The sequence below is a fragment of the Rhineura floridana genome, chromosome 1 (genome assembly GCF_030035675.1).
Source record: "Rhineura floridana isolate rRhiFlo1 chromosome 1, rRhiFlo1.hap2, whole genome shotgun sequence".
Taxonomy (NCBI): domain Eukaryota; kingdom Metazoa; phylum Chordata; class Lepidosauria; order Squamata; family Rhineuridae; genus Rhineura; species Rhineura floridana.
This window is the reverse complement of record NC_084480.1, coordinates 24,506,234-24,527,470: the sequence shown is the minus strand read 5'-3', so window position 1 is coordinate 24,527,470 and position 21,237 is coordinate 24,506,234. Positions and strand designations below refer to the sequence as shown.

The 21,237-nt window shown below is 41.3% G+C and overlaps 1 protein-coding gene across 1 annotated transcript in view; it reads right to left on the bottom strand.

Annotated features, from left to right (window-relative positions):
• Positions 1-410: 410 nt before the first annotated feature.
• The window catches only part of TARS1 (threonyl-tRNA synthetase 1), a 23,257-nt gene continuing 2,430 nt past the window's right edge, over positions 411-21,237 (bottom strand). The window contains exons 2-19 of the mRNA XM_061615911.1: positions 20,342-20,422; positions 19,112-19,302; positions 17,271-17,394; positions 13,976-14,097; positions 13,514-13,631; positions 12,598-12,662; positions 12,430-12,508; positions 11,517-11,663; positions 10,059-10,157; positions 8,696-8,862; positions 7,011-7,173; positions 6,701-6,838; positions 5,453-5,530; positions 3,915-4,015; positions 3,726-3,830; positions 2,702-2,774; positions 1,686-1,800; positions 411-917 (exon numbers count right to left, since the gene is read on the bottom strand). Coding sequence (XP_061471895.1) covers positions 769-917; positions 1,686-1,800; positions 2,702-2,774; positions 3,726-3,830; positions 3,915-4,015; positions 5,453-5,530; positions 6,701-6,838; positions 7,011-7,173; positions 8,696-8,862; positions 10,059-10,157; positions 11,517-11,663; positions 12,430-12,508; positions 12,598-12,662; positions 13,514-13,631; positions 13,976-14,097; positions 17,271-17,394; positions 19,112-19,302; positions 20,342-20,422 — 2,115 coding nt within the window. The 3' untranslated portion in view covers positions 411-768. The remainder of the gene's footprint in view (positions 918-1,685; positions 1,801-2,701; positions 2,775-3,725; positions 3,831-3,914; positions 4,016-5,452; positions 5,531-6,700; positions 6,839-7,010; positions 7,174-8,695; positions 8,863-10,058; positions 10,158-11,516; positions 11,664-12,429; positions 12,509-12,597; positions 12,663-13,513; positions 13,632-13,975; positions 14,098-17,270; positions 17,395-19,111; positions 19,303-20,341; positions 20,423-21,237) is intronic.

Here is a 21,237-nt window from a genome sequence, read left to right as displayed (position 1 = left end):
CCTAAAGAAAGAAAGGCATTAGACAAGAATTTAAGAAAACCGCCATCCCTGTACAGTTTCCATTTTCCATCTGAGGAAGTATGAAACTAGATATAATCCAGGAGATCTCATTAACAACTGGAACATTTGGAGTACTTTATTTATGTTTATTTGACAGGTAATTAATGACTGAATAACTTATCAACTGGAATATTTGGAGTGTCTTATGCATGTCTATGTGGATGTTTATTAATGATTTGTGATCCTTTCACGGCTTGGCTCTTCCTTGCCTGTGTGATCTGTACTTGTTCATATTAACAGCATTTTATTCTTGCCTAATTGGTCCCTATAGTTTCTTCCTTTTTGTCCTTAAATAAAACAGAATCATTAACAGGGATACAAAACTTTAAGGAACACACCATTACATGATCTTATTGAAAGTTAGAAGCCATTTTCTTAACAAATTTATTTTGTGAAGAGGAGAAAAATATCAGAGAGGGTTGCTACAGTGGTATTTTAATCCCTGATTAATCATCCCATTGTCCCTTTAACCTGCTGTTTTTTAAGTTTGATAAACTTGCATTCAGATGCCAATCAAGGCAATTGCACTCATTATACAAAATGGACTTACAACTTAATTTCTGAACATATGAAACCAGTTAGGTTTTTGGTTCTTTTGATAAAAAAACAAAAACCATTTCAAATACAATACATTGCAAAGATCATTGTCCAACAAGGCTAACTGCTCGGGGCAGGGAGAGACAGAAAATATGGAGGAGCAAGACTTTGTTAAAATTCTTCTTCAGCATTTTTGCAGCGAGAGTTCTTCAACTGCAGCAGCCTCTCTACTGTTTCAGCCACGGTGCGTTCACCGTGAACTTTGTTGTCTCTGGTGCGGATGTTAACTGTCCCACTTGCCTTCTCTTTTTCACCAACAACTAAAAGGCAGAAAAGAGACATACAGGTTTGGAAGGAGCTCTTATTACTTTTGACCATTAAATAGAAAAAAAAAAGAGAGAGCCAATTTATTATACTACTTAACACTCAAGAACAGCCAATAGTTAAACTATGGAACCCACACCCACAGGCAGCAGTGATGGCCACCACCTTGGATGGCTTTAAAAGAGAATTAAGGAAAATAATGGAGGACAAGGCTATCACTGGCCATGATGGCTATGCTATGCCTATACGGTCAGAGGCATATGCTTCTGAATACCAGTTGCTGGAAACTGCAGGAGGGAAGGGTGCTGATGCGCTCAGGTCCTGCTTGAAGGCTTCTCCCAAGCATCGGGTTGGTCACTGTGAGAATAGGATGCTGGACTAGACAGGCCATTGGCCTGATCCAGCAGGCTCTTCTTATGTTCTTAAGAACCAGCATGAAACAATTATGCCACTCTGTCCAGCATTTAAAACGTCTGGAGGATGGGTTAGTGTTTTGGGCAACAAAGTTAAAGGATGCAGACAAACCGGGAAGGATTCAGAGAATCATACACAAGCGTAACAAGGCAATTCATACAATAAAAGGAACTGAATATGTATGCGTAAGCCTGAAGGAATAGAGATTAAGAAATAAATACGCTGATAATGGCAAAAATATTTTTTAAAAGGCATTAGAAAGTTGTTATAGAATGTAAACAAGAACTAAAAAAGCACGTTGCCCCAGGGGAATGAAACACATTGTACCATACAAAAACTGGTGTTGTTACCTAAAATAAAGTTGTACTGTGCAAGCTGAGCATTTCTTATCTTCTTGTTCAGTGTACAACCAGCATCCACATCAACATCTGCCATTAAGCCAGCATCATGGAACTGCTGCTTCACCTAGGAGAGCATCAACATGACAGTATTTAGGTTATGGGTAGGTTAGGTTCCTGGAGAAAGATGTCTATCCTCGCTGTAAAGTTTGAGTAGCAGCAAAAATAGATATCCACGTGTTCTTCCACAAGGATAAAGTTTAAGAAGCCACACAGTTTGCAATCAAATTAATGTCCAGAAGTTAGGCACTATAACTATATGTATTTGGTTTTAAAAAATCTTAAATACATTAAAGATGAAGACAAATTTATGATAGGTGTAGAAATATTTTCAGGACCATGCGGTATTAATAATAATGGTATTATTCTTTGGCACATTTACACACACTCACTAACACTGGGACACTAGACCTGCGTATTGCTTTCAACAATACACTTTATGTGTACATACAATGAAAGCTAAGCGAGAGATTGGCATATCTGCTGTCTGCACAAAAGTGCTTCCACTGAGAGAAAATTGTAGCAAAGACAGCAGCTGGGGTCCTCTTAAATTCAAATAGACATCATGTATGTATCTTTGCAGCTAGAGTAGTTATGGAGAACCATTGGCCCTCCAGAGGTTGAACTACAATCCCATCAGGCCCAGCAAAAAAATGGCCAATGGCCAAGGGTGATGGGAACTGTAGTTCAGCAATATCTGGAGGGCCAAAGGTTTCCCACACCTGAGCTAGAGTATCATACTCCTTCCACAATTGAAACACTGTTTCTCCTTCCACTAGAAGGAGAGTCAAGACTCCAATTGCACATATGTAAACCACTGGATGCACCTAAGAGGGATCTTTATGACTCTTGGCTAAATGTGCAAAATTGGCTGACAGACAGCACAGCACCACATATCACTTACTTGCTAGTGCATCAGTTCATAGGATTTGCCTGCAAGTTTGGGACTAAAGAAAATAAGTCCTTACCTTTTGGGCATATTCATCAACTGTTGGTCCAACTGGTACCACCATCACCTGCTGAGGAGATAACCAGAGCGGCCTTGTGCAAGAAGAGAAACAAAGTAGGAGTAGGTCATCATTTTGCCAATTGAAAGACAACACTGTGCTCAGAACAGCAAATTAAGTTGTTTAAAGGGCTTATTTACCAGCTAATCAGCTTCTGCAATCCCATCACTAATTCATTAGAAAATGAAAATGAAGCGGGGTTAGATAGCTGTTTATTTCCTAATTCAGACTGGATCAAATCCTGGTTTCATAAACTAGTAAACCTAAATTAAACCACAGTTTCCCAGGTTGGATGCAACAGGAAAATGTGATTTCAACAACCATGAAAGAAGTACCAAAGCCAATGTGGCAGGGGAAGCATGTGGGCCTCACACTAATTCTCAATTTAATAAACTAAGATTAATGAAGCCCAGATTGTTTGAGTACTTCTCATACAAATTATTGTAATTATTTTAATATACTTTCCTATGGGGTGAAATGATGAATCTATCCCTGATTAGAACAGAGGAGAAACTGCTAAACAGACTGTATGATGGCTGTTTAGATGTACCAACATGGCAGATTTGCAGCCCCAAACACAAGGCAGAGTACTGGCCTTTGGCCATGATGGCCAAGTATTTCTGTTCTGTTACAAGTATTTGGAAATCTAAGCAAAGGTTAGGGGAGGGGAGGCTGCACACAATGCCAGAAGCTAAAGACTATGAGCCACTCTACATCAGCCTTTCCCAAGATGTTGCTGGACTACAGTTCCCATAATTCCAACATCTGGGGACCCAACGATTTCGAAAGACTCATCCTGCTCATGGAGGAAAGGGGATTTCACAGAGCTGTCTGTCTGCACCATCCAATGCACTTAAAAAAAATACAACCAGGCAGAATGGAGCCTGGAACAAACATGTACGCCTCATTGGATGAGCTAAAAGCCCTGTGGACCCACTGTGAAACTGGGCAAAACAAGAAAGAAAAGAAAATATATGTTTAGTACCATTTGCCTCCATAGTTTTCTGTCAGGATAGCAATCATCCTCTCCACAGATCCCAAGATGGCACGGTGTACAATTACTGGCCGTTTCTTGTCGTTACCATCATGACTAGAAGAAAAAATTTGCTTTTGTCAAATCCAAGCCCTCATGAAACAGGAAATGTTTAGTAGCAAAAAAACACAGTGCACTTACTTCACATATGTCAGATTAAATCTTATGGGAAGCTGGAAATCCAACTGGATTGTAGCACACTGATGGTACCGGCCAATGGCATCTTTAATCTGAATGTCAATCTTTTGGGGTTGGTGGGTGGGAGTGTGATGAGATGAGACAAAAGTTAATTCAATTCTTAGGTTCAGCAACATTTGAAAGCAAAGCCCATTTTCCCATTCTGACAATTAATTTTAACAACGGACCACCTGGAGGAAGAACCATCCCTGGGTGAGCACCTGAGTGCAATGGCACCTGACTGCACTCCCACCTCTGCTATATTCCTCTGATAACATATATATAGATATACATAGAGACAGACAGTGGTGTAGTGGTTAGAGAACCGGACTAGGACCTGGGTGACCAGGGTTCAGATCCCCACTCAGCCATGAAACTTGCTGAATGACTTCGGGCCAGTCACAGTCTCTTAGCCTAACCTACCTCACAGGGTTGTTGCGAGGATAAAATGGAGAGGGAGAACCATGTACGCCACTTTGAGCTCCTGGGAGGGAAGGTGGGATATAAATGATATAATAAAATATTTTGCAGTGGCACCTACGGCTCACTTTCTCCGAATATTTTGTGCACTACAATGCAGCCACCACAACCTTCTGCCTTGGTGTTCAGCAGTGGAAGAATGGTGCAGTACTGAGGAGATTTTGCATCCTTCTCTTGTCTTCACCCCCACTTAGCAGTGGAATAGTTAAGTAACCTGGTGGGCAAGCGGGCCATGGGGCTCCCTGGCAACTAACCCAAGGTTTGTTTGCAAGGCCATTTTCCTGTCCTCATCACATTTTGACTCTCCCCTTCATTTCTCTTTTCCCGGCAGATTATAAACAACCTTAGGAAGTTGCCTTATACAGACCAACCATCTAATTCAGTACTGTCTACACTGATTGGCAGCATCTCTGCAGGGGTTCAGACAAGGGTCTCTGCCAGCCTCATCTGGAGATACCGAGACTAAACCCGGGACCTTCTGCACTCAAGGCAGATGCTCTATCCCTGAACTATGCCCTTTCCCCAAATTTTTGTTTTACAAACACGATTATGCTGGATGGCTCCTCCCCCACCCCACACACAGCCAGGGAAAAATGTTTTGCTCAGTACCAAACTGGACCTAGCCTTATTTTCGTGCCTAGTTTATACACTGTATAGGGCTGCCAATTCCCTCTGTGTTAGAGAAGTGGATGTGTAACCCTTCTCTCTGCTCCGTGAAGATGCTCACCGGTGTGGGGGTGAACCAGGTTAATGTCTTATGATGCAAATAGCTTGAAATATAAAAATTATACATAATTCTGTCTATACAGTGCAGAGACCACCACCGATTCATCCTTCAGCTGTACTTAACTTGCCCCCCTCCCACAAATGGGTAGACACACGTGGGAATTAAGTAGAACTAAAATGAAGATTCTGACGCACATTTTCTCTACAGTGAATAGTTGTGGAACAAGGTACAAAAACCGCAACTTGTTGGGAAGTGTGGCAACTTTTAAAATTCACTCAGGAGATTATTTACTAACCTTTGGCCCATAGAAAGCTCCATCCCCAGGGTTCAGTTCCCACTTCTCACCAAATTCAATCAGGCTATTTTCAAGTTGCTAATGAAAGAGAATATACACGTCAGTGACTTTGCTTTGCAAGATTAATTTGCTGTTTTCTCTTCCTTACAGCTCAGTGTAGACACTGAACTGCTGTAGAGGCATGGAACATTCGCTACCTAGCCTCCCTGGCCACTCTATGGAGAGCAGAAAGTTACAACTTCAATTTCATAAATATATATCTGAATCTTGTCCAGTTGCCTAGAATATCCCTTAATTTTATTCTTACAATCAGTTAAGGATGGCTAGAAACACCACCTTGTGCATGAACTTTTATGGAATAAGCAAGGATGTACTTGTTACTGCTTGAGCAACTTAAAACTCACCTAATCACCTTGGAAATGTCGTTAGGCCCCAATCTTAAGCCACTTACTTGTAAATATAGCCCACTGAAGTTAGTGTAGTCTCCTTACTCAAGCCATCAGTCCCACTTATGCTAGAACTGCCCTGGTTTTGCTTGGCATATGAGTTGTTGTGAGCAGACTTTAGGCTTGCACAATCTAGTACTATTTTGTTTTTTACTAAAACTCCAAGATCCCTCAACTGGAGCCAGCTGCAGAAACCATGCACTTTGAATTAGAGAATTCTGCGCCCCGGGATTTTTTTTGAGTACCAGAATTGAACAGAATTCAGTGTCCTTCCACACAAAAATCCAGTCTTGTTTACCTCCAATTCTCTTCATTTCAGAAATATAATTTGGGGCAGGGAAGGAGAAGAGTAATTTTGTTGCTGCTATTGTTAAATAATTGGGAGACAGAAGCCTTGCTGATATACTGAAGATCTCCTGGAGATCTCACTGTAGATCCAGATCTACTTTCTGCCCACCCCTGCTTTTGACAGAGAGGACAACCTCTCTGGAGCACAGTGAATGGGATCTGGCTCCGGGATGGTGGTCTGGATTTCACTGGACTCTTAGCCATGAAAACCAACACACTGGGAAGCTTTACTTATAAAAGAGATAAAAAGTAATAAGCTATTCCACAAACCTCAGAACCACTAGTGAAATTTTCTGGTTTTATACTGTTGTTTTCTGATTTGTGCAGCCACACTGGAAATGTTTTTATATTCAAGCGCAGGGTATATATTTATAAAATGAAATAAATGAGCAGATAAAATTAGAACTCAAAACTAATTTTAACAGCAGCTCCAGGTCAAGAAGGTATCAGTTACCTTTTCAGCTTGATTCCACACTTCAATGTCTCCAAGATACTTTTCAGGACGGGTGGAGAGATGGAGTTTGAAGGAAAAACCAAACACATCGTATACTGTACGCAAGAACTCCAGACAGCTCTTTATCTCCCCTTCAATCTGTACATACAACAAAAACAGATGCAGTCAGACATGAACTTACAAGATCTGAACAGGGTGGTTTATAACAGTTGCTATTGGAGGTCGCTGATTCATAGGGTCACCATAAGTCGTAATCGACTTGAAGGCACGTAAGAACTCCTCCCTCCCCCAACTGTGCATCATCTCGTACCTGCTCCATAGCACAGAATATGTGAGCATCATCCTGCTGGAACCGCCTCACTCTGGTGAGACCTGTAAGGGTCCCTGACAGCTCATTACGGTGGAGAACTCCAAAGTCAGCCAGTCGAAGTGGCAGCTCCCTCCAGGATCTTGGCCGGTGATCAAACATAAGGCTGAAGGAAACAGGGCGCATGCTTGAAACCAAAGACGTCCAGGGCTACTGCTAAGAGAATGTCTTTCAAAGGCTGCCTTGAACAACTGATGCTGACAATCCCAGCAGTGCAGATTTAGTGTTTATTGTATAGTATTCTTATTCCAACATATTAAAAAAAATGTCAAAATATTTTAAGAGGATTGTTTTCCTATTTACCAGAAAGGTATTTCAGCACCCCTTTCTGCCAATATCTGAAAAAAATCCTTTTCTTTCCTGAATATTTTGAACAGTATCCCCATTAGTCTTACAGCAAGGACTATTAATAAACACCAAACTGCTTTCTGCCCCTCTCCAGAAAGTGTGACGCATGTGGCAGAGCATCTGAGCATCTGTACTGCAACAGGCCCTTGTGATAAATTATTGAGATGGTTTGTCAAGAACATCAGGCAAAGTGAAAGTTACTGGCCAGGTGCAGCACACGTGTGTAAATTGGCCCAGACAAAGAAACAGAGACCCACTAACATATATCACGGTCAAATCTGGGTAAACCAGTTACAAACCTATTCCCAGATTGATCAAGGCCAAAGAAGTATGCCACTAGCAGCTTTTGGAAGGCAAAATATTATCACCAATTTATTAGATCACAAGCCACAATTTGATGAATTTTAAGTTCAAGAAATGTAAATGGAAAAGAGGTGGCATGCCAAACAAGAGGGCAAAGAGGATACACGAGAAGTAGGAGCCAGAGCCATAGTCTCAGGCACAAGCCATCGGCACACAGGTGGGTATAGAGCAGCAGCATTTTCAATCCAACTCATGAGAAGCCGGTGGAAGGGGTGCTGGCGGGTTCAAGGCATCCAATTGCCATGCGGGAGCCTCCACACCAGCTGAATGGAAAGTAAAAGCTGGCTCCCACCAATACTCCTACCAGGGAGTAAGTTCTCTCATAGACTTCCATTGTAATTATTTTCTTAGACCGACTTTTTTCTTGGCATAACTTTAGCCTGGATTGGGACCCGCAGGAGCGCTCCAAACAGGAGTTGAATGTTGCATAAGTGCCCCCCGGCCCCTCCTCTGACACGCTCCCAGAATGCCCCTTTCTCGGGCCTTCCACCGGCTTCCCTTCCTTTGGGCTGGGCTTCCCTGGCAGGGTCTCAGCTCTGCCACCGCTGAGCCAGGGCGAGGGGCTTCTGCCAGCAGAGCTCAGCTGGGGGTCCGCCATATCCAACTCCTCTCAACCTGGTGTAAATACGAGTTGGATTGCACCCTAAGTAGGAATCTGGGTAAATGAAGTCTAAGGAACAGAAATGGGGGTGAGGGTGGTAGTAGTAATTATAAAGTGATGCGGGGTGGGTTTTTTGCCTCTGCCACATGAAGACTTGATATGCTCAACGCAGAATCTTTCCTTGTGCAGCCCAAGGTCATAGCATAAACAGCAAATTTAACTGTGCAAGCATGTTTCTGCAGTGATTGAGCACAACATATAAGTTCACTAGGAAAGACAAAAGTGATCTAAAAGCTGGCCCCATCTCAGTCAGTACCAATGTCCAGGGCAGTTCATTGGCTTCAGAGCAAAGATCTCTTTTTCCACCTCAAAGGAAAACATGTTGTCACTGTAATGCTGCCAGTGCCCTGAGGTCACCCAAAGCTTGCTGTTGTAGATGTTTGGAGACACAACTTCCTGGAATCCTCGCTTTCGATATTCACTCTGAAAGTAAAGATTTGAAAATCAGAGACGCCCAAAGGAAGGCAGCCCACGAGAATCTGATCAGTGACTCAGTGACTGAAGCCCTCTCCTCTTTCAACAAGCCTTTTAAGTAGAGACCTCATCCCAGTCTGCATCTGTGTTGGCATTGCTTTTTAAGATGTTTTAAAAGCTTTTTAAAAAAAGATGTTTTAGAGATGTTTTGTTTTAATATGTTTTATGTTTTGTTTTAATATATTTTAAAGTCTCTTTTTAAGATTTTAGAGTGTTTGGATTGCTGCCTTGGGCACCTTTAGTGAGAAAGGGTGGGATATATGTTTAATAAATAAAATACCAATAAAATAAATGCCCATACAGATGTCAAATCCATGTCAAAAGTGAACAAAGCACTCTTTTCCTGACTACTGCCTGGCATTTAATATGGCAACCTATTAACTTGCTTTCCTCCTAATTTTTATACAAAAGTAAGGGGGTGTGGGCTAGAGTGTGACCAAAGAGGATGTTGCAATTACAATGTACCTTTCAATGCCAGTGCACTAACATAGTACATATTTATGATGACATGATGCCGTATCTGAAACAAACTTATAGTGCTTGTCATCACTGTAACTCTCAGCAGCCCAATTCTTTAATCTTCAGATCAACAAAACTGGGAATTGACAAGCTAGAGGTCAGACCCCCCCTCCGCAATCAACAGAAATGCATTAAACCAATGAGTGACTTGTACATTCACTCAACCTGTGAATAATACAAGATGCTGGTTAGCTGTACTCTATTTCTGCTGCTATACTTTGCTGTAGAACAGGCATTTGTGACCACTAAGCCAAATGTCACATTGTGACCCAGCTGAGGCATGATAAGTGTTCTGGGTTTTTTTTTTTTTTTTGCAGATCTGGAAAGGCAGCAAAATGGTTAACATATTGAGCTCCTGCCGGATCACTGTACTGGCAGGCTGTGGTGCAAGTCAGAAGTTGGGTAGGCCTGTTCTAGAAATATGTGGGTCAATGCAGGCCTACTGGCAAGCAGCTGTCCTATTAAATCGTTTGTGTGGATCAGCACCTCCACACCGAAAACTGATATGCACCCAATGAGGTGTCCTCCTACACTGTCTCTGTGTAAATGTGACTCACTGTCCCATGCACTACCAGAGGTTCAGAGACAGCCTGTTGTCTAAGGTGAAATTGACCTTCCCCACTTACCCTAATAAATTCTATCAGCATATTATAGATGTAAGCTCCCTTTGGTAAGAAAAAACAGCTGCCAGGACTGAGTTCATGGAAGAAAAATAGTTCTTGATCCTGTTGAGGAAAATAAACAAAAAGCAGTTTTCCTTTTTAGTTGGTGACCATGCGCTACAGCTGTAATTATTTTAGACTGAGATTCTTAGGCAATAATGAAATGAGCGATCACATGAAAAGGAGCCCAGTCTTCAGAACACATACAGGAACACAGTAAGAAAGTGTGAATATCCTCCAGGAGAAGGAGCAGAAAATAAGTAGGGAAAAAATTCTATTCCACCATAGTGTGAAGAAAAAACAAATGTTCAGAGCAATTATGATGAAGGGGAGATACCTAACTGATAAATTAAGCGACTGTTATGTACATCTTCTTTTCTTTCTGAAACGGTCACAGTACATAATGTTTTTGTGGCGTTTGCCTTGAGATACTTATTTTTCACCCCCTGTGCCATCTGTTTCCATGCAGCTTTAGAGGTAGGCCTTTCTCTGAGTACTGCAAGGAAAAGTACCACACTGGACTTCATGGAAGGGAGCGGTCTCCTCTAGCATCACCAGCTCACCATGTTTTCCCTCTGTGACCTAAGAAAGGGGCTCCCCTTTCTCAATGTACAGAGAGGAAGCCAAGCTGAGAAATGGGAAATACAGTGGGCTTAGCAGTATAGGAAGAGACGGGGCTGGTGAATCAGGGAGAGTGTACTCTGCTTCATCAGCCTGAGATAGCTGGCCAGGGACAAAGTCAACAGCAGAAGGTGGCAAGCATCCAAAAGCAGAAGAAAGGAACAAAAGGGGGGAACCCCAAAATGCCTGAAAAAATATTATTTATTATAACAAAAGCCCAACGTGTTTCGGCCACTCCGCAGTTTGGCCTTTGTCGGGGGATGAACTGGTCTAAAATATTTTTCTCTAGCAAATCTGCTCAAAATAATAATGACCACTGCGGAGTGGCTGAAATCCGTTGGGCTTTTGTTATAATAAATAATATTTTTTCAAGCATTTTGGGTTTTCCCCTCCCTTTTTTTCTTTTCTTCAGGGACAAAGTCACTCTGTTCCTCCATGGCCAGCTCGCTGCAACGGTGGAGGGAGCAGAACAAGACCAGGTAGGGTGAGTCAGTGCCTAGGGAAAGTACTGGGAGCCTGATTCACATGCTTGGAGAGCCAGGTTCCTCATCCCTGCAGTTAAAATGCATTCAGCATTTTAAGTAATAAAGAAATATGAAAAAGTGTGTTTAAAATTCATGCATATCACAACACATTTAAATATAACATTCATTTTATTAAATATTAAGAGAGAGTGTGTTTCAAAGTTCTTGAAAAGAATTTGGAAGCAGGCATAAGGCTGTTTTACAAACTGAAATAGCCTCAGGAGCAATTTCGCCCTCCTCATATAATGAACTCGATCAATACTACTCAGAATCTCACCCGTCCAATTTTCCTGTGATCTCTGTTCTTCGCCTCCTCTTGGAACTTCTCCCATTCTTTTAGCATTTTTGCATCTGGGAATGAAATTCCATAAATCCTCTGCAGGCTTTCCATATCAGACTTCCCTTCCCAATATGTGGAGGAATTCTGGAATTGTAGAAACAGTTGAAGAACACAAAGTGTTGTTACAGAAAGAACAACTATGAATTTCAGAGGAAGGCTTCATTATCCACATGACCTGTGTTTTAAAGTTACATACTTGTTATGCTCACAGATAATTCAAGATTTCTTATGCTGTGAGAAATTCAATTGTAGCCAAGAGATATGTTTTTTGGGGGGAGTATTGGGATATTAAAAAAGAAATGTAAACATACACGGTCTAAAGCAGCATCTAAAAAAAGCAGCCTCATCCTGTGATGGCTGTGCACAGTACACAAAAGTTAAGACAATGGACAAAAAGCAGAGAAATAGTAGAGCTTGTCAATCTCACTGAAAATCAGTGGGACTTACCAGTGTTTTACTGGGCACAAGAGTCACACTGACTTCAATGGGGCCAAAGCGTTCTTTTGTTGCTACACTGAATTCAATGGCTAGCATGAGAACATAGCTTTTGTTGGAACTCTTTAAGAATCTTTGGGCATGAATGCTCACTTGAGTAAAGGATTCAAAGGGTTACTTTAACATAACTGAATTCAATGATAGTAAGCTAAACAGGTATATTGATTTCTTGTCTCCCTAACTGCACTGCAGCACAGTCAAAGGGGAATGAATTGAAGATCCCCCTAACATTGGCTCAAAACTACTGCTGAATCATTTAAAACCCCACCACATTCCCAAAAGATTCCACCACTGAGGATTAGTTGCCTGACACATCTAACTTTTGCTGTAGTTGTACTATAGTTTAATTTCTTACCTTATGTATTTTTAACGCCTTTATTTTACCAGTATGTCTGACATGAGGTCCCCTGCAAAGATCAATCAAAGGGCCACACCTAAAAAACAAGGATAATATTCAGATTCCTGAAATGCTCACATCATTTGTCTTCAGGCGATTTGGGTTTTGTATTATTATTACCATTACCTGTATACAGTAGTAGTTGGAGTAGTGACCTTTTCATTCAAGATCCGACACTTGAACTTATTGTACTTTGGAAAAGATAGAAGAACTGGAGTTAATTCTTTGCCACTCTAAGATCTAAATCTTATCTCCACATATGCCTACAATCTGTGGCTGCAGCATACAAAAGGCAACAGTAAATACAATTAAGTCATTCCAAGAATTTTATTTCTCTATCCCACCAATATTATTTTATTTTTCTATCCCACCAATTTCTCTATCCCATTTTAAGAGATGGCCCAAGGAAAATGTGGTTTGCTCTACAACTGCATGATCTAATTTACAGCAAATGTTCAACCCTTGTTGAAATATCCATTCTGTCTCACCTTAGGGAAAACAGAGGCCTAAGGTTGTAGCCAATGTTATTCCAAATCAGAGTAGATCCATTGAAGTTAATGACCATGACCAACTTAAGTTCATTAATTTCAATGGGTCTACTCTGTGTAGAACTTGGTTGGCTACAACCCTTGGTGTCTACAGAATCTCACACTTGCCTTTGAATGTCATAATCCAATAGTTACACATTAGCCCATCCCAGTGGCTGCAAAATTCATAACACAGCAAAAAATGGTTGTCTGAAGCCACCTATATGCTCATACCATAACAAATCAATAACGGAACAGCACAACGTAAGGGAGCATACTTTGCTGATATGAGATCCCATATTCAATCTGCAGTATCTCTGATTAAGAAGTCTGCAGTACCAAGGCAGAAAAAGGAACTTTCCCTTAAGACTGTTTGAAATGACATCTGCCAACCATCAAAGCTGGAAGATCCAAGCGGGGTCGCCAGAGAACATTTTGCATATCACAAAGGCGACACACAATTAATGCTACCATACCAGCTATAGACAACATGAACCACACGTTTTGGAATCTACCTTAAACATTTCAAGTAAGGTTTCCTTCTTAACTTCCAGTCGCTCAAAAAGTTGCTTCTCTTTCATGATTTTCTTGCACAATGCCTCTAGGGCAGGGAAGTCGTTGCTAGAGACACCCCTATAGCAGACAAAGAAACGTTGATAAAGACTGTCCAGGTTGTTTCCTTGAGCTCCACTTTCTTCCACTCCCATGCGTTCATCACAAAAAAGCAATTTGTTATAGCTAGAGGGTTGCCCTCTAGGCAAAAAGGAAGTAGAAACCAGATACCAGCTGGCAGAGTCTGAGAATATACACCAACCATCATTCAGATGGCATCATACAGGAAAACAGTCTTATGATTTAAAGTCAGAGTCTTATTCAGCCCATGTTCTGGGGGGATTTGTCTTTTTCTTCCCCTTAGGCTAGGCTGCAAGATAAATTTCCAGACACTTTTACTTTAAGGAGGAAAAAAACAACCTTACCCATCATCAAGGAACATATCATAATAAAATCCATTCTCTATTGGTGGGCCATAACACAAGCAGCCACCATATACTCTCTCCATGGCTTCACCCATTATGTGGGCACTTGAATGCCAGTACACCTAGCAAGAGGGAAGAGAAAGAGAAGGAGATCAGGCTGATACACCTGGGCTGCAATTACCTAACATCTTCTTTCTCCATAGTAGTCAAAGAACTGCAATTGTACATAAGCATTCATATCTTCTGATTACTTAGTATAATTATTTCTTCCTAACTCAGTGCTAAGATCCATCCTAATAAACAGTCATAAAAACTTATTTACTAATATTTATTTACTCCGTGGCGCAGAGTGGTAAGCGGCGGTAACGCAGCCGAAGCTCTGCTCACGGCCGGAGTTCGATTCCAACGGAAGAAGGAAGTCAAATCTCCGGTAAAAGGGGTCGAGGTCCACTCAGCCTTCCATCCATCCGTGGTCGGTAAAATGAGTACTCGGCATATGCTGGGGGGCAAAGAAAGGCCGGGGAAGGAACTGGCAATCCCATCCCATATATACGGTCTGCCTAGGAAACGTCGCAAGATGTCACCCTAAGAGTCGGAAACAACTCGCACTATAAGTGCGGGGACACCTTTATCTTTTTAATAAAGCAAAAATGGTTTGATTGATGGCAATATCGAATATTAATTATACTCAGAGTAGGGTCTGTTGATTTCAATGGGTCTACTTCAAGTAGGATTTAGCTGGATATCACCTCGATTCTTTTTCCTGCTCACCAAATACGCTTGTTCCAATCTTAAAAGCCCCTTTATACGTGCCCAAAACATGGCGCCCTAAACTCTGTTGCAAACAGAACCTCCGCCGAAGAGCATTGCAAGTGATTTTTAAGCTCAGAGGAACTAAATAGCAGCTAGTGATGTGGCACAAGATGGTGCTGCTCACTGAAAGTTTTAGAAAGCTGTGTTGTGAATGCAATCTCCCATTCATACTTCTTAGGATCAGATTCATTGCGTGTACAACTACCATGGTAGTATTAGTGAGGGTGGGGCAGGTGGTCTATGGAATGTAAGCTATGCTGATATTCTCAAAGCTGTTGTGCATATTAAATTGACCATCTTCTTTAAAACATTTCTGCTGTTTCCACGTTGAGAGCAAAACTGTAGTGACTCGATGCTTGGAAGGTTGCAATCCTTTATGCACACTAACCTGGAAGTGAGCTATTGAACTAAGGGGGGCATGCACCTGAGTAGACATGCCTAGGATTGCACTGTAACCCTCACAACCACTTCTTGTCATTTCTACAAATTCAAAATGAAATGGACTGCCTTCAAGTCGATTCCGACTTATGGCGACCCTATGAATAGGGTTTTCATGGTAAGCGGTGTTCAGAGGGGGTTTACCATTGCCTCCCTCTGAGGCTGAGAGGCAGTGACTGGCCCAAGGTCACCCAGTGAGCTTCACGGCTGTGTGGGGATTCGAACCCTGGTCTCCCAGGTCGTAGTCCAACACCTTAACCACTACACCACACTCAGACTTTAAATCTGGAAAGTATACTATTTACCCCATTATTTTTATAGTTAAAAGCATAGCTTGAATAATTTATTTGGAAAGGCATGTCTACCCTACTTTTTGTGTTGAAAAGTTGCTCTGTCAACATTTCAATAAAAATATAGACATTTTAAGAAGCTTTTCTATTTTGCTGTAAACATTTTTTGTTTTTCCAAAACAACTAACCTTGTATGTTGGCTGTAAGCATGGCTGCAATAGGCTTATTGGTAGATCAAGAAGTGTGTATTTATGGATTCTGTAGTACTATTCAGAGTAGCTGCTATTTTATGTTTTGCATACAAGCTCCCATCCACAAACTTTTTACACTAGTACAACCCAACAAGCCAGTGTGGTATTTGAAACTACTCTGGAGTCAGGAACTTATGGTTCCTAGTCACTTCCTCAAAAACATTTACACCAAAGTATTAGGAATTATGCAGACTTAGGCATACTTAAGTGAACTGTGGCTCACTGCGTTTGCAAGCCCATATGCTAGTAAGCCAACACTCTTGAACTTAAATAGGCTTGAGCCCACTGATTGCATTGAAATTGAACAGATATGAGGATCTGTATACAGTACTGTCAAATGGCTGGTGACCATTGGGGCTGGTAGGGTGGAAGGCAGGGAGACCAACAGTAGGTGGAGCCAGAGCCAACAAGTGGCAGAGCCAACTCATTCTAGTTTTGTCCACATCCTCCTCTCTGCTGAGTGCTACAATGGCAACACTGTGACTAAGATGGGGGCTGGCTGAGGATAAACTGAGGATGGTGGGCAATGCCCCACTTGCCCTAACTGACCAGCCTCCACTGCTGTCAAATTTCTCTCAAAACATTCTGTGTGTAAACAAAGAAAGAGTGGTCAATACATCCAATACCTGTCCAAAATTTAATCTCAATAATAATACTGAAGGGAATTAAACAATCTTATATGTACTATAAGGATTAATGGTTAACTCAACAACTATTACAAATCACAGGACTAAATACAATTAGGAACACATTGCAGCACAAGTTTAAATAGCTGCTAGCCCATTGCTTCCTACAGATATACTACAGCATATATTACACACACACCCTTTCATCGAAGACTGGCTCCCAACCCAGCTTATAATTAAAATCTATCCAAACATGCAATATAAGTAAATGGATGTGTGTGTATGATGGAGAGGAGGGATGATGTTTGCACCTCACTATTCTAGCTTCATGTTCTTCTTTCTTGAGTTTCGAGTTGCTTTTTGCCATAGCCTACTGGGCTAGCTTATTCCTTGTGTACAGTTTTAACTACAGCCAATTGCTGAACCTTCAAGTAAAGCATAATCAGTATTCTGATGTGCTGTCTGCAGAGAGATGATCTACATGATGAAAGAAACTTCAACAATAACAAGAAAATCGTACCATCAGTCATGGGACACAATGGTGCGGGGAGTGTCTTAGATGCTAGTCCATAGCTGTCACCCCCAATCTCCCATCTATTGGTGTCTATAAGTTGCTGGGGCCCCTGGTGTCACTGTCTGATAATGGCTTTCCTTCCAGAGACACGTACTAACAAAAACAAACTAAACAGCACAGATGACTTTCCTCAGTAGATAACCCCACACATAATAGACATAGAACAGTGTGGTACTACTTATTGCTGATCTGAAACATCAGTATCCTCAAATATTGAGGAAATCCAGTGCACGTTTTCTATTTTAAAATCTTGCTTCCTTATTAGGTAGTTTATAAATAACTTAAACTGCATTTGTAAATTACCACTTGTGCTTCTTCATCATCAAATTTCAGCAGTTCCAAGGAACAGTCTGCTTCCAAAGGACGATCTAGATCCCAAACCACTTTGTTCACTCGAGCAATAACGGTGTTGTCAGCCAAACCTTGACTAAAAATACGGGCCTAATGAGCTGTTTGTATACAGTAAGAAACAATAGATTTATCTCTTATGTAACATACAAATTGCAATTGGTTGTTCACCCTGAACGAATTTCCTAATCCCACCAGAGCTATTCAAAGATTATTTTTCAAGGTACAACACCTAGATATCAGAGAAGTGTGTGTGTATTGGGGGGCGCTTTTTTATGGGCTTTATTTTCTGATAAAGATTGAATTTCAGAACTAGTTTGCAACCAAAAGAATTCCCATCTTGTAAAAAATGTGTTTTTCCTGCTCGTGCTGAATGGTTATTATATTCTTTGGAATTTGCCTGAATAGATTTACCCCACATGGTTGACACAAATATAGTTTGTGATGGAAGATGGCCAGTGACCACCAACAAATGCCACCCAAGCAATGCATTAAAGAGCACAATGGGAGGACTGAAAACAGCAAAGAATGCTCTTTCCTATGGAAAATGTTAGAAAACACTATAAAACTCCTGGAAAAGCAAGATCATTTTGGAGCTTCCCCTTACCATGAAAATGGGTAACTGGTTCCATTAACTATTCACTGTAGTTAAAAAGGGGAATTTCAAAATCTGTTCTTAGGGCAGTTCTTTTTTTTAGGGCAAGCAAAGTGTTACAAAATAACATGTAAGCTTTCAAGTTCTCCAGAGCTCTTCATCAGGCTAGAAGTTAAACAGAATGTGTGTCGGGGAGTGGGGAGTTGGCTGGTGGTGAAACCATGGAGCCTGCATCTGGTCAGTCTTAGAAAGATGGAATGTGGGAAGAAGCAGCAGAAATTCAAATGAAACCATGGTAGGTGCCATGCAGGTTTCAGGAGGTGAAAGTTTCCCCCCTATTTTGTAGCATTTTGGTTGGCCTAATAAAAGGTATCTTAGATGTCAAACATGGCTACCTTTGCTTCCTAGTTTAAGGAGCTTTAAAGAGCTTCTTAAAAACCAATGCATTCCTAAAGCCCATTTTATATGCCTATTCAGAAGTAAGTCCCATTGAGTTCAATGGGACAACCCCAGGCGAGTGAGTAGGTTGATGAAGGCTGAGGATTGCAGCCCAAGTGGAGCAATAGCTCTAACTGATGTCAGTGAAAGAATGACACAATGAGTGAAAGAAAGTTTGAGCTGTGAGAAAGATCTATTTTGAGGGATGGAGCAGACATAATGCTGTCATTCTCTTAACCACACCCTTTGATATAGCAGCCATGATGTCAAAAATACCATATCCCTGATTCCATGACACACAAGATGACTCATAGCCATGAAGTTGACCATCCCTGCAGGATGCATCACACAGCAACTGCTCTTTGTATCCCCCAAGCCAGGATTTTTGAATTTAATCTGTCTTATCCCTATCAGCTCCAGTGGTTTGTGGATCAAGCTCTTTTGTCAGTTCCAGAGAAGGTTTTTGTAAGATACAAAATTCTGACTTTAATTCAAAATTATTCTACACCTACTGACATCTAGCCAATTCAAGTAGCACAGAACTGCTGCCAACTTTTTTTTAACTTTAATACAACAAACAAACATCTTAACGGTAAGATTATTCCTGTAATAATGTGCTTTTGAAAATGGTAACAAAAATTGCCCACTGAATTTTAGAGAAACAAAGAACAGGAGGAGTGGGGGAAGAGAGCAGTTAGAACACTAGTAAGGATTAAATGCACACATCCGTAGAAGCAACAGAGGTCTCCAAGAGGAACTTTACCTGATTCCACAGGCAATCTGATATGGCGTTGTTTTCCATGATTCAGCATCAACTTGCTTGCCATCAGGTAAGGTAACTTTAATGGGCTGGCTTTCTTTAGCTGCTCGTTCTGCTAGAAGTGCATCATGTTCTGCTTTAAGTTTATGATATATTTCTAGTCTCTGGTTAATGTATTCAGGCCATTGACTCAGCTGCATACAACAGGAAAGGGAGCGAAAAATGACATTTTTGTGGAACATAGTCTTATCAATTACTTCAAGCTTCATCACAATATTATATCTAAAATATTTTATGTATGTTGGTTCCACAGGAACCATGCCATAAATAAAAAAACACAGAGTGGCTGCATGAAACCTTCCTAGCCTTCTTCTATTAAGAGTCTCAGAAGTCATCCAAAGCAGTTATGAGAGAGGGAAACATGTGGGTCTCTGGTTCTATGATCATGTTATTTTACTATTACTTGTTATAACAAAGTGGAACCTTCATATTCAACAGCAGTATACCTCTGAGTACCAAATTATTTTGGGGGGGAAGTAAAATGGAAAGGCTCTTGTCTCCATGAGCTGCCTGAATGCTTCCCAGAGGCATCTGGCCAGCTACTGATGAAAACAAAGTTCTGGACTAGGTGGACCTTTGGGTCTGATCCAGACAGGTTATTTTTATGCTCTTTCTCAACTGCTCTTGAACCAGCTCAGACATCCCTTCATGCCTCTCTGCAACCTCCAGCACATCTCAGCTAAGCCCCTATAATGCTTCCACTTCACAGGGTGATGCTCAGATGTATAGCTGAATCATTGCGCAGATAGGCTTGCAGAAGTTGAGCCACAAGGACCAAATTCTCTACAGGCACCTTCTTGCAGTGTGATATAGAGAGGTCTGTATCAGTAGAGGTCGATTTGAGGGAAGGGGCAAGACAGCTGGTGTGTGGACCGGCGCTGAACTCAAACTGTGATGAAATCATGGAGAGAATGTTTAAGAGCACACCCAGCTGGAAATAAATTGCATAAAAAATCCAGGCAATCTTACTTCCCAGTATATGTGTTCCAGGTCAGCGTTTAATAATTTAAGTACAGGGGCATGCAACCTGTGGGTCTCCAGATGTTGTTGGACTCCAGCTCCCATTGGCCCCAGTCACCACGGCCAATGGTCAGGGATGAAGGGAGTTGCAGTCCAGCAAGATCTGGAGGATCAGCTGTTGCCCACCCTGTGTTAAATGAAGTAGAGATTTACCTCTGAGCGGCCACCATCACCAGTCCCTTCCTTGGTTTTCTTCTTTCCTGGTTCTTTCTTCTTCTCTTTCCCAGCAACAATCTAGAAGAATAAAAGACGACCAAGCCACTTGACTCAAAAAGTGTCATCATGAACAGTGCTAGCTAAATCAGTATTATGAATTTCAGAGGAATGTTGATTTTAACAATTGAATCATTTGTGACCTTAGTATGAGTACATTCTGGATAATTAAACATTTTAGCTGCACAAAAATCCCAGACCATCTTAACAGCCATCTTAATAAACTAAAAGAAAAATTAGATCTTCTATAACAACAACAACACTAATAAACCCAACCAGGGCTGTCGAGTGGGAGTCGTGGGAGTCGGGAGCAATTTTGGGTGGAGTGGGAAGAAATGTACCGACTCTGACTTCAAAATAAATTTTGATTGACAAATTTTTTAAAATATAAATTCAAAATGTCAAAGAAGTTTCCCATGAAGTCAGCTATAGTTGAGCATTTCACCATAACTCAAGATGGAAAACATTTTGTGTGTCAGTGTATGACACAGGACCCAGATGAAGACAAATGCTGTGATGCCAAGATCAGCGCATACTGAGGCAGCGATAAAAACGCTCTGAGAGCTTCCAATTTAAAAAGACATTTACAGCACTTTCGAGGGCTGTGGAGTCAGAAGCAATTTTGGGTGGAGTCGGACAGTAGACAAATAGGAGTCAGAGTGGGATTTGGAGTCGAAGGTTTGGCGTACAGACTCTACAGCCCTGAACCCAACTACCAATTTCTGGGAGATTCTGGGGGTGAGCTGTGTTTGGGTCCTGGGTGAGAGCCAGGAGCCTGAGAGGGTGTGTATGTTAGAAATAGGAGGAACTGATATGGGTTTTATTTATTAGTAATT